Source organism: Urocitellus parryii, chromosome 1 (assembly GCF_045843805.1).
Source record: "Urocitellus parryii isolate mUroPar1 chromosome 1, mUroPar1.hap1, whole genome shotgun sequence".
NCBI lineage: Eukaryota > Metazoa > Chordata > Mammalia > Rodentia > Sciuridae > Urocitellus > Urocitellus parryii.
This window is the reverse complement of record NC_135531.1, coordinates 22,450,896-22,469,014: the sequence shown is the minus strand read 5'-3', so window position 1 is coordinate 22,469,014 and position 18,119 is coordinate 22,450,896. Positions and strand designations below refer to the sequence as shown.

The following is an 18,119-nucleotide window of genomic DNA, read 5'->3' as shown; positions in this document are numbered from 1 at the left end:
AGGGCCAAAAGACTCTGAGAATAAATTGGAGCACTTCTTTCATGGTAGTGTGATGACCTTGTCACTGCTAAAACTAAACACCTACATGGAGTCACTAGGGAGCAATTCTTCTTCCAGCAATGAGACCATCCATGAGTGTTGAATCCAAGGAATTATTTCATTAAGACTTTGATATAAGCTTCAGAATTCAGATTTAGGAAAGCAGTCTGAATAATTCTGGAGCTTTTCTTTAAAAATTTATCAATTTCAAAACTGTGGGAAGGGCCAGGACTAGGGGGCACTTATACAAAATTTAAGAAGGCACTTGTTCTCAAGAGTGATTATAATTGGATCTTCCGTCCATGCCAGGTACTGCGCCGAATTCCAGAATGATGAAGTTCCCATGTTTGTCTCAGTTTCATGAATTAGTACTGTTTAACCCACTCCCCAAAGTATAAAACTATCCAGAGACTTCAGCTAGTCTTGTTATTACAGTGAATTCAAAGGAATTTGCTTGGTAAAATATAGCCAATATATTATTTGAACATTGTTTCCCAGGTTTTGTTTTGCTCGACACTGATTATCTCACTTTAAGAACCACAACTGTCCTATGCAGTTAGTTTTTTACCTATTTCATAGGTGAGAAAGTTTAGCCATAGATACTAAAATCTTCCCAAGCTCTCCCAGTATGAGTGGCAGAGTAAACCATCATGGTGCTTTGTTTCAGATCCCACACTACAAATCCCTAGTGTACAGACACAACATTTTCTTTAACAACAACAGAAAAATATATTTGATGAGATCATTGAACTGACCACTTTCCACCTCATTAGGCAATGCTGAATTACAACCCCAATACAAAAGGAAACTGGGTAGCACACTAACTGGATAGCTCTGCTTTAATTCAGAGTATATTTTCTCATGGGGGAAAATACTAGACGCTGAAGTGTTCACTTCTACAGAAACAGATTTAAACATTTTAGTTCATGACTATCCCTTGAAGAAGTGACTTTTTCTATGTCTCAGTTTCCTCATCTAAAAAAAACAAGTAATAATATCTGCCTTGCAGGTAAATTGTGAGAAATGAGACAGATATTGTATGTCAAGCACTCAGCATTATGCTATATAGAATAAGTGATCAATAAATGGCAGCTTTGGCTTTACTTGTGCATCATTAACTGGAGGAATTCTAAAGGTAGCCTTGGCATTCTGTGCCTCTGTCTTTCCAATCTTCCCAAGTAGTCAGCAGACTTGTAACCCTGGCTTAATTGTTTACTCCAGCCAAAACAGAAACAAAAGAACTTTCTGAAAAACTCTTTTTCCCTTCCGATTACTCCATTATGTCATTATTAATTAATTCAGCATTAAATTAATACTTTGTTTTACTGTCTTCTAACTAACTGGTATTGTGTCAGTTTATCATAAAGAATTTGAGGTCTTGCTCTGATAGTAGATGGGTCCATAACTTTCTTTTACTATGACTATAGACCTCATTCAAAGGTGTTCCAGTTGTACAATATCTACTGCAGTCCTCTCAGGTCTGCAATTCCAAGACTTCAATTTTACAAACTCCTCAATCATACTGTAATGTCCTCAAGGACACTCAAGTCATTTGAGCATTGATTAGCTACTACCAAACAGCACAGTCTGAGAAGGAAGAGTCGTAACAGGATGGTGAGGACTCAAAAGCTCAGTAGAGGCAGGAAAAAGCACGGAAATTTTCCTCAGAGTGTTGGAGTTAGATACAGAGAAATCCAAATCCATCCCTGACTATTAAACCTTGCCCAAGACTCCCAAGTCTCTAAACTGTGCAAGGGACTGTTGGAAGGTGTTTGGCTGTTACCATTCACCTCTCCCAGGGATTACTAGCAGAACATTTCTCTTAGAGGAGGCTCTTAGTTCATCTTTATGAATTAACTGAGGTGACAATGATCAACACTGATAACAAGAAAATTCTGGATCAAGCAGCAAAGGGATTTTTAAGTTTTGAGAGATTATCAACTCAGGCAGTCAAAAAATGAGCATTAACCTTAGTGATAGAGGTCAAGGACATTCATGGTGACAATGAAATGCTTATCTGGACACAAGTGGACAAATAAATTAATAGAATTCTCTGTGGGCCCTGAAGGCAGTGAGACAAACCCAGTGCCAGGATCTTGCTCAGAGAGGCAAGAAAGATGCAGAATCAGCAAGGAAGATTTTATTCTTGTGCAAAAAAACTGCCGTTAACAACGGTAACCTCTGAAGAATAGGTGAAGTATGGTGGGACAGTAAGAATTCACTTTTATTTTATTCTATTATGTATGTTTGCATTTTTTATAAGACACATATATTCATTTTAAGCATAATGCTGAAGCTCTCAAGCAAGAAAACTAAATAGTCTCCTTTCTGTGATAATGATGACACTTTTTCATAAAGAGAGTCCCGCCCTCCACCCTATTTCTCAAGTATGGGACTAGTACCTCCTTCAAGGCTAACCAGGTTGAAAAAAGCATGCTGCACATAAGAAGCAAAAATGTCAGTTGCATCTAAGTGCAGCGGCTTATGGAATCCTTGAACTATCTGGTAATAATCCCCAGCTGACTGCCTCAGAGCCCAGCTGTGCCTAAGGCCAGAGAGAGCCTTATGCTTAAATAAGGCATTGCAAATTGAAGGTTCAGGGCTACTTAAACATTTTGTAAGGTTGCCTGTCCTGCTACGCCAACCCCTCCTCTGGCCTCTTTCTTTCACGGTGTTGTGAGGAAACTGCAGATATTGTTACGTTGGCCTGTGACGCAGGGTTCTGCAAAAGGAGGTAAGTGTGGCATTTAATTCTCAGTGATCATCATGAGCATCAGAGATTGTGTCTCAAAAGTCAACCTCATAGAATCGAGCATTTCTATAGCTTTGATTATTTTCACTGTCCTCACATTGTTTACCTGACATCCTTTTGTCTGAGCCATGAGGTTTTTTTGTCCCTCTGGTTTTCAAGAGCTTTCACTTCCATGTATAATTAGGTAAAGTGAAAGCACTAAAATCAATTTACTGGTAAACTCTCACCCTCATCCTGTAATTAATCCTTTCAAAGGAAGCTCAGGTAACTGCATGAACTTAATCAAAGGTTTCATTTTCAATTCTGCGCAAACAAGATAGTTCAATATTTTAAAATTAAGAAATGGTCATTAGAAGCAAAAAAATCAAACTTACTAAAGTATATAAAAATATTTGTTTAGTTAAGGAAGAGTTTTGATGCATTTCATGTGTGTTGGTCAAGGTGGTAGGTACTCTTTGTTAGTAGGTAAGTCACCGCACCTGACAATAGCACAGGAGCTGTATGGAAATCACCAGGACAGAGGATGGCTGTTTATACCCTAGAGAGACAGTGAACTCAGTAGGGAGCAAATTAAACCAACCAATCAATCAATCATTCCAAAATGAATGAAGCAGATGTTTACCCTTATGCCTATCATTGCTTAGTACTGACAGCTATACTAGACAGAAAGGTAGGCACATAACAAAACTTGTAAATAAATGAAAAGCAAAGCTGAATGAATTTTTTTTCATTCTAAGTCCAGTTATACTTGAGCCATCAGTCTTAACTGAGTTCACACAAGTTCAACCTTATATCTGTGGTAGGAAAAGACCAAGAATATGGACCTGTTATACCACGGGGGAGGTTATCTATTTTAGTCATGGAAGGCTACTTATTCAGGGTCCCTAAAACCACTAATCCAAATGCTCTACTTTGATTCAACAAAATAGAGAATGTGTAAGATACAGGCATAGATAATACCAACTGAATGCACCTTTCATCATTAGCATGAAATCCACATGAATACACAAATGAGTTTCCTGTGTTCAGATGCCTGGACAAGGAAGTTCAACTCTACCAATAACCAAATGCTGACGGCCACAGAACATGAATGATGCTAAACAGTTAGGGATAAGGAGTAGCTGTTGCCCTTGACAACAATTAGCCATCAGGGTATTTGGGTGATTCATCATGGTCAAAGCGCCACAGCGTCTTCCAAAAGTTACTGACAACATCGTTGTGTTAAAAGGCCAAGATGTTATTCTCCAATCTATGATTTTTCTTATGTCTTATCACAAGACTTTCAGGAGTTAAAAATCATGAAAAATTTAAGTAGTTAATTTTAACCACTTTGCCTGGAATCTCCTTAGCCTCAGAAAGCCTTTTTGTTTCTCACTCAAATCACAACAAAGAGCACTGATAAAATGCCTTCTGATGTAAATCTATAGCTAATCATCATTAACCCTGGTTCATTTTCAGGAAAGAATGGGCAATGGTTCTCACTGGAAGTTTTGCCAAAGCTGCTGTTGTGTTCTCCAACTTGATTCTCCCCATTTCCTGATGTGCATCCTTTAGACATTTGATTTTGCTTTTGACCCTTCTCATACTGCTCTGTGCCTATGAAGCGTTGGTTTCTGGCCCAAGGCTGGGTCTCTCTCATTTCTAATGAAGGCATTCCTGTTATCTTGCCTTTCTTTGTGCTAGTCTCTTCCCATTTTGAATGACTCTATTTTGAATGCCTTCCCTTTTTATTTTTTCAGTAGAAAAATTACTCATGCTAAGAATCATCGACTATTTCCTTGGGAGCCTTCTTTGAAAATACTCCAAACCCACAATGACCTTGTGTTCTGAATTTCTGCTGAAACTACAGTCAGTTTCACATGCCCGTCAATAAGCAATTAGTAGCTGAATGTCCACGTGCCCCACATAGGTGCTCCGATGCACCTCAGCTCTTTTGAAGCGAGTCACTGTGTTTGACAAATGTCTTATTCATCTCCCACAGAGCAGAATTGGACATATACTGAGCCTTTAACATTTACTGATCAATTTCACCAGGTCAGTGTTTCTTCCAAAACACAAAACTCCTGATGGTACATATCTCTTTGTTCAACTTAGAGAAAATGTGAAATAAAAATGTGGCGGTAAGATTTGAGATATACGGTTACAGTTTCTTACCTGAATTAAAAACTGGAAACCAGTGGTAGAATTCATTCTTGTAGGGAACGGTGTCAAATTCACTGCATTGCATCTGCCGAAATGTTGGTGCATCTGGGCGACAGGGGTGAACGTTGCACAAGCGATATCGCTTTCTTTCTCCAGTGCAGTATTTTCCTCCAAACTTTGGTCTACAAGTGAAACAGACAGCTGTTCTTTTAATTTCCCAAAAGGCCAATATTATCCTTTAAAAAAAAAAATTCCCTGCCGTCTGACCATACTTGTTCTTGGCCAAACTATTTCTTTATGTGTGCTAAAAACTCACCTTTTAAAACCCTTCCAAGTTGTGTTTTTGTGTGTGTTGCATTCTATGCTATATACACAGCACTTTAGTGCTATGTGTATAGTTGCCTACTTTGCAATACTTTTTCAACTGTATACCCCCAAGGGAAAATATATGCTGCAAAAGGATACATCATTTTCTTTCCAAAATCTGATCCTTCTCTATTTCCTATTTAGAAAGTTAACAGTGGTCAGAGTATTCAGAATCGTTCAACTGTTGCCTTCCTAGGACAATAGTCAATCAATTGTTTGGGAATCAATTGTATTTATATTTGCTACCTCTTCCTGAATCCCAGTTACCAAACCAGCTGGACTCTTATCTTCATTTATGTCTTCCCTTTCCTCACTTTCTCCTCATTCAATCCACTGTACACACTATTATCTGAAGACACTTTTAGGTCACCTTAATTATCCTAGCTTCCTGTTCAAAAAGCATTCAGTGGACCTTATAGCCTCAGAATCAATTACAATCTTTTGAGCTTGATTATCCAGGCCCTTATGAACCTGCCTCAACTCTATTTAACAACTTTATTTCCTACACTGCTCCAATGGAACAAGCTGTCTTATTTATTATTTTTTTCCTGTGCCTCTGGATAGAATTCCTTTATCTTAAGTCTTTCCATGTCGACATCCTTTCCATTTTTTAGGGACAAATTAAAGGTCACCTCCATCATAAATCCTTCCTGAATTCCAACCAGAATTTCTGTCTCCTCTCTTTAGTGACACTTCATGTACCAACTGTATGCACTTCCTTACCTAAAGGTAATTTTTTAAAATTACTAAACCTAAGTTCTATGTACTGTAAGGTATCTAAACAGTACCTTGAGCATAGTTGAGTTTTTAATAAGCATTCAATAAATGAATTCATTACTCTTACTTTAGAATACATTCTCAATTTTTAAATTTCCTTTTCAATACACTCGAGCATGACAATCTCTCTACTAGGATCACTCAAAAGAGAAGAAGGGGGGAATATCATGGAATTGCTTCCAAAGAACTGGAGGAACCATGTATCCTTCCAGAAGACTCTAAGGTGATCCTCATATACCTTTTTGCCTCCAGGTTTCAGCATCTGAATGAGGAATTGTTACTATTATTGTAGTGCAGCAAAATAGGGCCAACAGCCTGGAGTTGGAATCTGGCTTTACCTTTAGTAGTTAGATAGTCCTAAACAAGTTATTTTATATCTCTGAACTGATTTTTTTTTATAAATTTGTGAAATGAGCATGAAATTTTATATCTCATGAGTTGAAAGGACTGAATGAGACAATACACATAAAGTTACTCTAATAAAGCAACTCTGGTCACAAAGTAAGAACTCAGTAAATGATAGCATTTTTCAGTTATTGTGAATAATAATCTATCAGTATTTATATACTACCATGTGCTCAACATCATGGTTGGGGACAAGAGGGCAGGAAAGAGGACCAAGCCATGTTCTATGGTTCCTGGAAATTTATAATTTTGTTAAGAAAAAAATAACCAAAGAAGTGAGATAATTTAAGGTGGCAACAATGTATCCCTGACTATGAGTATGGTGGGGTTTTTAGAAGAGAGAGCGAGCCATGGAAAGAGAGAGAGAGCCATGGAAAGAGAGAGAGCCATGGAAGTTAAGGCTGGTTGGAAAGTATTAATGAAAGGAGTGTTTCTGAAGATATTCTCAGGACAAAGGCAGTTCAGATGACATCATGATAAAAGCACATAAAAGCAGGACATCTTCCCAAGTGTCCAGTGTAGTGGCAGAGTCAGGATTTGGACCCTTGCTTGATTTAATCCGTAGCCCATGCTCTTATCATGGTCCTGTTCAGGTTGACCATGCAGCCTGCGGGGCGGAGGTCTGGCTGACTCTCAAGTTCTCACTGTGGTTATAATTCTTATGTGGCTCTGCTGTACTTGGCTCTTTTGAATGTTCATGAGATTTTCTATACTGCTCTCCCCACTTTTCTTTTTTTTTTAACTTTATTTTATTTATTTATATTTATGTGGCGCTAAGGATGGAATCCAGGGCCTTGCATGCGCGAGGCGAGCGGTCTACCACTGAGCCACAACCCCAGCCCCCCACTTTTCTTAATGTGACTTAATCTGTTCCTTACATATACTTAGTTTTTGTCCTCATTCATAAACAATGGTCTGTAGGCCATTTTAGGCAATAAGGAAATGAGAGGCACACCCATTACTCAATGCTGAGATTGTCATCCTTATGTGTGGGGCAATATCTATCCATCACATGTTACCCTCCAGTAGGGTAACTGGACCCCACTGCAGATGGAACAAGACATGGTGACAAGAAAATGAGGTGTCAGGCTGTAGCAGAAGGAAGGAAGGAAGGAAGGAGAATGAGGCTTGAAGTTTAAATACATGAAAAATGAAGCAATTCAATTAAAAAAAAAAAGAAAACTGCTGGTGAAGTAATTTCTATGGAATCCTTAACAGGCTCCTATAAAGTTTATAATATCTTTTCATGAAATAATTCACAATGTGTTTACCTATTTTATTAGTTACCTAAGGGAAAAATAATATTTTCATAAAACTGTACATTCATTATGATTGAAAGTAGCTACCATCCTACCATGAATATTATGTATAACTGATCTCTTACTGATAGGGTGGAGTTATCTGGAAGGATTTAATTGCACAATTTCCTAGAGTATGCCACATAGGTTGTGCCTTGAAAAGAAATTTGCTTTATTTCTCCAAATGATGGAATTAGCTGACTTATCTAAGTGTTACTGAGAATCAACTGCCAAGCCCAAACAAAACAGAATCACTCTTTTTTCACCCTCTGTGAATCTTCAGGCTCCATTCGTCTCTGGGAACCCATTTAATTTCCCAAGGAGGCTTGGGGTCACTGAAGTCCTGCCATTCGACACTGGCCTCTCAGTGCTTGTGGAAGGCAGGGAAGGAGGTGGATCTGGCCAGGCTTACTCAGGGTTGTTGCAGAGCCTTTCTGCACTCTGGGCTCCAGCCCCACAGGTTCTGGAACAGTGGGACCAGGGTGACCAGCGGCCCCAGCCTCCAGGGATGCTCTCTGGTTTCTTCCCCACTGTGATGCACTTGCCCGCCATGCACCACTGCAAAGGGAAGAGATGAGATGCAAATGTCAGGAAGGATCTTAGCAAGCCAAGCCCAGAACCCTAGAAGTCTACACCCAATCCTCCCAGAGCAAGTAGGCTTTCTGCAGTCACACTTAAGATAGCAAACAAAGAAGGGCTTATAAAAGAGCTTTCCCAGAGTCTTGGTTTTCAAAACCAGTTTCAGGAATGGAAGGGAACTGTATGGTGCCTTTCAGAGTCACTGCAGCGGTGCTACTCAAAGCCTGGTTGGCCGATTGCATGCTAGAATATAAACCAACATACCACTTCCTCTATGCATCATGTCAATTAGTATGCTAATGACATAGCTGTTGATTTACTTTCTGGTGCAGGTCCTAACAGTTCATGTCTGGCATTAGAGTAGCACTTTGTTACAGATTCTGTGGGTATTTATGCCTGCAGCAGAACACTCCCCAGCATAAAAGTTCACTTCATTTCCCAAAACACAAGTTGTAGGAAGTAATTTCTTAGATCAAGGGGGAAAATAGCTTTTTTTTTTTTTTTTTTCCTAGCCATTGTTGCAATTCTAACCTTTCAAGTGACTTAGAAAATATCTACTCTCTCCCTCGTCAACACAATCTTTCCATAACTCTCAGTTTAGGAGAATGAACACGTACAAATTAAAACAAAAGGAAGTGCAGCTTGGTTGTTAGAAATGGTCATATTTTTGAAGGATGAAGGCATGTTCTATATGCTGGGCTCTTTTTCCCTCATTCTTTCTGATCACTGTGTATTTCAACCAGGTTCTATTTATCTCAGTGATCGGTCGTGCCACACTCAGGCTGCATGAAAGCTAAACTCCTAAGCCCTAAACCCACATCAGATCCAAGTGGTTAACTTGTGCAGCAGGAATTATCCTGTTCTCAGGCAGCCTGGAGAATAGCTAATGATTTCTGAGTTCCTGGATATATGACCTTCCTGCCTAGCAAGGTGGGCAGAACTTCAGGAAAAAATAGTCATGTCAGATAATGTGAAAGAAGATTATAAGTGGACAAAATCTGACATTTTTTTTTTTTGGAAAGAAAAATCCACTGGGCTGTCCTTTCCCATCTTCCATATGGAGGGGGGAAATGTCAAAACAAATGAATGGTTGATAATAGGTTCAGCAGATGCTGTTGTCCAAATCCAGAGGTTTATCAGGGAAAGAAGGGACAGAACCCTTTCCTCTGGCTGGTCTATGTGACCTTCATTCACTGTCCTTCACCCAGAGAGAGCCTCACCCTCTCCAGGGCCTTCTCCCCAGCTTTCTGCAAGAACTCAGGGCCCACTGCCCTCCCACTTTCCTTCCTCAGCCTCACACATCACCTTCTTCTCACCACATCTTGTCCCATCGGCAGCAGCATCCAGTTTAGAGCGACAAAAGCCTTTTACTGAGCACCACAGCGTCTGACAAACGTTCTGGAAAACAAATGTGAGACTGAGCTTTTTTGGTATAGTCAAAATCTACACAACAGCATTTCTACATTGGTGGCAAAATACACGCACTCACAATAAATGCCACTGTGGCTAGTGGATACGAATCAATAAAGCAATCATTAGAGTCTCCGTTCAAACTGTACTTAGTTTTGCCATGGTCTGCAGACCGCACTAGGCAATATCGAAATGAGAGGTAGAGCCCATTTCTTCAGAGTTGAGACGACTATTCTCTATGTGTGGGACAATATCTAGTACTCGTGACCTTGGGCAGGGTAACTGATGATCTCATTTATTACAGGCAAATCCAAGTTTTGGCAGCCGGAGTGGTTATAATTTGAGCCGCTCAAGGAAAGCAATGAAAACTATTCCACTCAGAACACTTCAGCTTATTACTTATTACCCAAAAGGATCAGCCTGTTTTAGCTTCTAGGGAGGGAACTACATGTTCTCTGTCATTTCTACTCTTGTGAGAATGACAGAAGATTGACAGGTGGCTTAAATGTTATCGAAAATGGTTCAGCTACTTCCCATCTCCCATCATTCTATCCACTTTTGTAATCTACATTGAATTGTTCTTCTTCAACATAAGATTTTAGATTTTAAACAATTTCAGAAAATTCTCAATGTTCATCTGCCCCAATTTTGCCTCTCCTCCTGGAACCCATAGTTGTTGTTAATAAAGTTTCCTATTCTGACCTTCTTGTTTCAACTTGATCTTCCTATTTTCTATCTCTTGATTTTATTGTATTCAAAATTTGAAGAACTTTTCTCTCCCATCACTTGCCTCTGAGAAACACTCAAGCAGGATGGGAAGTAATTTTCACAGCTTTGGATTTCAGATAGCCGATTTTCTCTTCAGCTGCCTCAAGCCTGCTGTTTAATCCTATTATTGAATTTTAAAAATAATGACTGTATTTTTCACTTCCAAAAGTTATATTTTTTTCTTCATTTCTGCCTTAAATATATCTTTCAAACACAATTAATTGTTCTTTTATATATTTATTTTATCATTCTTACTTTCAATTAAAATCTGGAAAGTTATTGTAAGTTTATTGCTTTACTTCACTTCTAGTTTTTTTTTCCCTCTCTGAGGATTTCTGTTCTTACTTGTAACTTTATTTTGCATTTATAAAATATGATGTGTTGCGTGAAAGGTACACAGAAACTCTGTACAGTTTTGAAATATTTTTGGAGTTTAAATTGTTTCAAAATGAAAAATTATAATAAAGAAGGATGCTGCTACATTTTGTATTTCAGGCCCTTTAATAAAGGAAATGATTTATTGGCTGTAACATACAGGGATAGGAAGTCTTTATTCATTTACCTATTGAGTGGCTACTATGTGTACTGCTGAGTAAATAAAAATTTCCTCAGAAAGCTTATAATGGAGGAGGGTAGAGGTAAGTAAACAAGAAACTACCATATAATCTTAAAAAGGACTTTGTCACAGAAGAGGATATGAAGTGATATTTAAAATGAAACCTGAATGACAAGTAGGAATGATAAAGCAGGGGAATCACCATGTGAAAAATTCTGGCAGTTAAGGAGAACCCAGGGCTCTCAAGGAATGAAGGTAGTTCTGTAGGATGAACATACAGTTTAAGGAGGACTTGACCAGAAAGAGCTGGAATGATGTTTTCTCAATGCCTAACAGCTGAAAATCCCTTACCTCTATAAAACTTCTAAAACCATGGATAAACTATTTTAAAAAGTTTTAAGTTTATCCTTAAGTTGGCAAGAAGGTAAGGCTAAAAATTACCAAAAATATCAATCTAGATATGGAAATTAAGTCATCTAGATTTTAGGTTTACAGGGCACTTGAATACTGGAGGCAATGCTTAGTTAGGGTGGGCAGTTGGAGATAAAATTTATTACTGGAAACCTCCATATAAGGCCAGAACCCTAAAAGATTGGCTCTTAAGTGAAAGGGTGAACTAAATATATTTGGGTACAAGGTCAGAAAACTTGCCTGCTTTGACTTTCAACTTCAGGCATGGTAAATTATTACTCCTGAGAGTTTATGTCCATACTAGTCCTCATGCTGCCCACATAGTCAAAACAAAACAAAAACCAAACCAATAATTTATTATAAACTGACCCAGCAATGGTCAATTCTCTTAGAATGTGCCAACCTTCTAAGGCCTGAAGAAAACTCCAATGTGAAATTTCATAACCAATATCTTATCATAAAAGTAAAAATCACACAAGGAAATAATATGTAACTAAGAGCTGGAAGGAACCCTACCAATACAGATTCACATAAGACTCAGACTACTGGAATTATCCAGCATAAATTATGAAATAAGTGAGTGATATATGCTTAAAGCAATAAAAGATCACATTAAAAATTTGAATCAGGATTAAGAGATCATAAAATGACAGAAAATTTAGAAAATAGATTGTTAGAAGTAAAAAATATAATAAATGAGATTAAAATACAAATGCACAGGTTTAATAGAAGACATATCTGAAGAGAGAACTGGTAATTCGGAAGACAAAAATAAAGACAGACGTATAAAAAATGGCAAATAGCCAGGCGTGGGGGTGCACATCCTGTAATCCCAGCAGCTTGGGTGGCTGAGGAAGGAGGATCATCAGTTCAAAGCCAGCCTCAGCAATGATGAGCCACTAAGCAACTCAGTGAGACCCCATCTCTAATAAAATACAAAATAGGGCTGGGGATGTGGCTCAGTGGTTGAGTGCCCCTGAGTTCAATACCTGGTACCCCCTAGCCCCCCTCCAAAAAAAAAAAGATGGCAAATAAGGATAGTTTCTAAAATATGAAAGGTCAGTGAAGAAGTCTAATGTACACACAATCAGAGTATTTATTGGTTTAAAGAACATAAGATTAAAACAATATTTTAAGAGTAAGTCCAGATATTAAGAGAACAAAATCCTGAGCATATTTTAAAGCCAATTTAAGGAATTTGAACTTTAAGAGAATGGGAAAGCTGTCAAGTATTTTAATCAGAAGGGAAAACACGCAGATTTCCATTTATAAAGTTGGTTTAGCTATATTTGGGTGGGTGGAGGAAAGCAGAGGGGAGGTAATTGGTTTTAGGGAGGAGACCAATAGATTAACCACTATAGATATAGGATTGGATGGATTTTAGAGATATTTACAATTGGAGTCACTTGGTAACTAGTCAGATGAAAGGGTGTACCGACTTTACCTTCTCTGTTAAGTTTTGCGTGTTTTAAGCAGTTTCTTACTTCCATCTCTAAGTTCTTTCAATGTCTCTTTTTGTATTTATCTTGCTATGTTGAAGTTATTGTTATTTCCTTTGCCACCATGAGCTCCTTGAAGACAGAGACTTTGTCTTATTAATTTTTGAAGGTTTATCTTTTTCATCTTATTCAAAACATAGCACAGAATCTGGCAAGGATTCAGCGAGATCTGTCTTCTCATCTGTCTCAGTATCTGTACTTTTGCAAGAGAAGGGTGAGTTCACAGACCAGGCAGGGTCCAAATGATAGTAGAGTGCCACACATGGAGGTAGGATTTCATCCTGGGGCCCACAGGAGCCTCAGAACCAAGTCGGCCATGGTTCTATATATTATTAATTATTATTATCACCATTATTAATTATTAAAAATTATTAATTATTTATTAATAATTATTAATTATTATAATTATTTTATGGTACTGGGAATTGAAACCAGGTGTATTCTACCATAATCAACCCTTTTTGTTTCTTATTCTGAGACAGGGTCTTGCTAAGGTGCCCAGGATGGCCTCCAACTTTCAATCCTCTTGCCCCAGTCTCCCAGATGGCTGGGATTATAAGCATGTAACACCATGCCTGGCTAGATTTGTGTATTTTTAAAGCACCCAGAGGAACAATTTGAATGGGAGAGAGACTAGGTAGGAGTTATAATAGTGAGGAAAGATAATGAAAGATTGAATCAGTAGCTGGGGTAATCAAGAACTATTTAGAAGGTGAGATATCAAGGCTTGACTTAATATTGAAAACAAAGGAGAAGAATGTATTGGGGATGAATTGGGGATGAATCATACTCCTACCTTGGACAACTTTAGGTATTATGTTGGTTGCTATGAAGTCTGTAGGCATGAATCACTGTGAATCCTGAAAATCACCATGAAACTGTCTCAACCACCATCTGGTTGCAAAAATTGTAGATTCCAGAATTCCAAAGAGGCAGGGTCAAGGAATATAAATGACCACAGATTTAATTCTTCTGCCTTTTATGAACATAGGTATATTTATACCTTGCCATAAATATAAAGCTTCTCTTTCTGGATCTTCCAATTTCCAAATATTTCCCTGGCCCTTTCTTCAGCATGCTGGAGATTTCAAGCTCTACACATACCCATGAGGTGCACCAAGATACCCAATACTTACTTCAACTTCCTGGCAGAAGGTAGCATTGGGACCATACTGGAGCTGGCATTGGTGATGGACATCATAGATCACGCCAGGGGCAATGACCTTGGACTTCAAGCCTTTCTTTTTGGGAATGTCATCAAGACAGAACCCCCAGCCTCGGCTGCAAACAAGTTAACAGAAATGAGAGCAAATGGTTCATGTATTCCCTTCAGTGTTCCATTCAATAAAAACTTCCATTCTTCTAGTTCACTCTTTGTCCTTCAAGACAACTTTATTTTTACATGCCAGAGAACCCTCTGGACCTAAGAAGGGACTTAGTAAAAGGAAATGCAACTCATACCCCATACCACATTTAGGAAATAAAAGAAGTGGGAAAATTGGAAAACCATCATCTTACCCCCAAGAGGGTTTGGCTAAACACTCCTGGTCCTGATTGTTCCTGCCGGTTCCCCAAACTTAATTCTCAGTCCTATCATAAAAAGCCAACTTGGGGCAGGAGCAGCCAGGGAGGGCAGGATGCAGGGCAGAGCTCTAAATCTCAGGGTCAGAAAGCAGAAGTGGACTCCATCCCTGTGGTGCTGCCCTGACACTGTGGTCTGGGGATGGAAACAAGTGTTTCTCGGGAAGCATCTCCGCTGTGGAAAATTCAATGCATCCCCCACCTTAAAGAAACCCAAGTGAGGCTGACGTAAGATGTACTGCCACTTACTCCAAGAAGCGGGTGATATACTCCTTGCTGCACTTGGACCACGTCAGTGGAGTGGGATCGTACTGGAGCTGATGGGACATGATGTACGGGTGCCTGCCCACGGGCTCACAGTCATTTTCTTTCCCATCATGCTGGATGCCAAAGCTGGCACAAAGCACAAGAATATCAAGAGAGCAGGAATTAAACAGGGAGAAAAATCATAGTTTCTCCAAGGTGATAATAACCCAGAGAGACACTTTTGTATAGGAGGAGCTGTTGAAAAGTCAGACTTTGAAGTTGGAGAGGCATAGCCAATTTTGAATTCACAAGAGCAGGAAATGTTGTATGAATGGCTTTACCTCAAATATACAGTTGTGAGAGCCATGTGGCTAGTTCAAAAACTGTTCTTCAGTGGAAGCAGTTTGTTTTTCAATGTGTCAAGTTTTTTAATTTCCTTCTGGAATTCTATTTTCAGTTTTGTAATTTTAGGGACCAACAAAGGTGGCATGACGTTTCAGAGCCGGATGGCTAATATCATCTAGGGCCGTCACAAATGTCCATTTTTAAATTCCCTCTCAAAATAAGTGAAAGCATTCACCTACGCATAGTGAGGTGAGTTAGTTTGCCTTCTCTTTAGCGTTATATATAATCAATGATGAAACAAACAAGTTTCCAAGAAACAGTGAGGTATCTTTGTTAGTAAATCATAATGAGTATCTTCTTAGGATATCAGTTCATTGCATTTTCCTTCTCTGGGTTGTTCTAGACCATTTCATTGATTTTTACAGTATTTTATTTCTCAGTTTGGTCCAGAGCTAATTAGAAGTATATAGCCCCCCAACCCCCAAAAAGAGCTAACTACACAGAAGCATCTTTTGCTACATGCAAAATCTTCTCAGAAAGCTCCTAAAGTCTTTAGTCCATTTGGGGGGGTCTTACTAAAGCATTTTTTCTATTGTTCAAAATCAAGCTCATGAATCTTCTTTCAACTTTTTCTTACTTAGTCAAAACTCTAAACATTTCTGTTTTCCTACTTTCCTTTCCCTTCCCATTGTCTGTTTTTGCCATTAAAAAAAATATTTTAGGTCATCTGCACATGGCCCAATACCATTTTTTAAAATTAACTTTTTAAATTGAGCTGCTATAAACATTAATGTGGCTGTGTCCCTGTAGTATGCTAATTTTAAGTCCTTTGGGTATAGACTGAGGAGTGGGATAGCTGGGTCAAATGGTGGTTCCATTCCACATTTTCTAAGGAATCTCGATACTACTTTCCAAAGTGGTTGCACCAACTTTCAGTCCCATCAGCATTGAATCAGTGCACCTTTTCCCCCTACATCCTCAGTAACACTTATGGTTGCTTAAATTCTTGATAACTGACATTCTGACTAGAGTAAGATGAAATCTTTGAGTAGTTTTGATTTGCATTTCTTTAATTGTTGGAGATGTTGAACATTTTCTCATATATTTGTTGATCAATTGTGTATCTTCTTCTGTGAAGTATCTGCTTATTTCCTTAGCCTATTTATTGATTTTTTTTTTAGTGTAAAGGTTTTTGAGTTCTTTATATATCCTGGAGATTAGTGCTCTATCTGATGTGCATGTGGTAAAGATTTTCTCCCATTCTGTTGGCTCTCTCTTCACATTATTAATAAACTGTGGAAATAACCTAGATGTCTTTTCAATAGATGAATGTATAAAGGAACTATGGCATATATACATAATGGAATATCACTCAGCCTTAAAGAAGAATGAAATTATGGTATTTACAGGTGAATGGACAGAGTTGGAGAAAATCATGCCAAGCGAAGTAAACAACCCCCCCCCAAAAAAAAAAGGCCAAATGTTTTCTCTGATAAGTGGATGTTGATCCATAATGGGGGTGGGGATGGAGAAAGTTTGGATTGAACAGAAGGGTGAGGGGTGTGTGTGCCAGGGAGTGGGGGTGGATGGTGGAATGAGATATACATTATTACCCTATGTATGGGTATGATTGCACAAATGGTGTGACTCTATATCATGTACAACCAGAGAAATAAAAAGTTATGCTCCTTAAATTAATAAGATAAATATAGAAAAAATTACTTTTAAAAAATTTTAGAATAACTGCAAGCTCAGATGAAATTGTGAGAAATAATACAGAAATAATCATATATGTTTTCCCTACCTCCCCACTAAGTAACAGTTTGCAAATCTGTAGTACAATAACACAATTATGATATTGATCTTGGTACAGAAAAGAAACCAAACATTTTCCTCACCACATGATTTCTCATGCTGCACTTCATAGCTGTACGTACTCCCTCCCCTCCCTCAAATCCCACTGTTTTATTTTCTTTTTGGGAGGGGTACTGAAGATTGAACTCTGGGGCACTCAACCATTGAGCCACATCCCCAGCCCTATTTTGTATTTTATTAGAGGCAGGGTCTCACTGAGTTGCTTAGTACCTCTCCTTTTGCTGAGGCTGGCTTTGAACTCATGATCCTCCTGCCTCAGCCTTCCCAGCCGCTGGGATGACAGGCATGCGCCACGGCACCTGGCCCCAGTGTTTTCTATTTCTATAATTTTCTTGTTTCTATAATGCTATGTAAATGGAATCATACAGTAGATCAACTTTGGAGATGGTCTTTTTTCACTAAGCATCATTCTTTGGAAGGGTGTCAAGGCTGTGGCATGTATTAGTAGTTCCTTCCTTTCTCTCGATGACTGGTGTCTCATGATGTGTATCCATCCTGGTTTCCTCAGCCATTTACCCTGATGGGTTGAAACATCCTGGGTTGTTTCCTGGGTTGGGCTATTATGATCAAGCTTCCATAAACATTCATGTAAACATTATGATATGAAAATATATCTTCATTTCTCTGAGATGAAACACAGGAGTGTAATTGCTGGGTCATGTTGTAATTGTGGGTTTAGTTTTAGAAAAGCTACTGAATTGTTTTCCATGGTGCTTGTACCATTCTATATTCTCTCCAGCAATGGAGGTATGATTCAGTTTATTTGCATCCTTGATAGCATTTTGTGTCATAACTGATTTTTATTTCAGTCATTTTTTCTCTTTTTAGTACTGATAACATTATAATTATACTTAACAGTGGGATTTGTTATACCTCATTATTTTAGTCATTCTTGTAGGTGTGTAGTGCTATATCATTAGTGGTTTTAATTTGTATTTCCCTGATAGCTACTGATTTTAAACATTGTTTCATGTACTAAATATATTTGTACATTCTTTTGGAGAGATACTTATTCATGTCTTTTGCACATTTTCTAATTATTTGTTTTTTTTACAGTTGAGTTTTGAAAG

The 18,119-nt window shown here is 38.4% G+C and overlaps 1 protein-coding gene across 1 annotated transcript in view; it reads right to left on the bottom strand.

The window, feature by feature from the left end:
* Positions 1-18,119, bottom strand: part of Adamts12 (ADAM metallopeptidase with thrombospondin type 1 motif 12) — a 321,421-nt gene that overhangs the window by 87,701 nt on the left and 215,601 nt on the right. The window contains exons 8-12 of the mRNA XM_026390159.2: positions 14,833-14,976; positions 14,139-14,283; positions 9,664-9,756; positions 8,192-8,337; positions 4,946-5,115 (exon numbers count right to left, since the gene is read on the bottom strand). Coding sequence (XP_026245944.2) covers positions 4,946-5,115; positions 8,192-8,337; positions 9,664-9,756; positions 14,139-14,283; positions 14,833-14,976 — 698 coding nt within the window. The remainder of the gene's footprint in view (positions 1-4,945; positions 5,116-8,191; positions 8,338-9,663; positions 9,757-14,138; positions 14,284-14,832; positions 14,977-18,119) is intronic.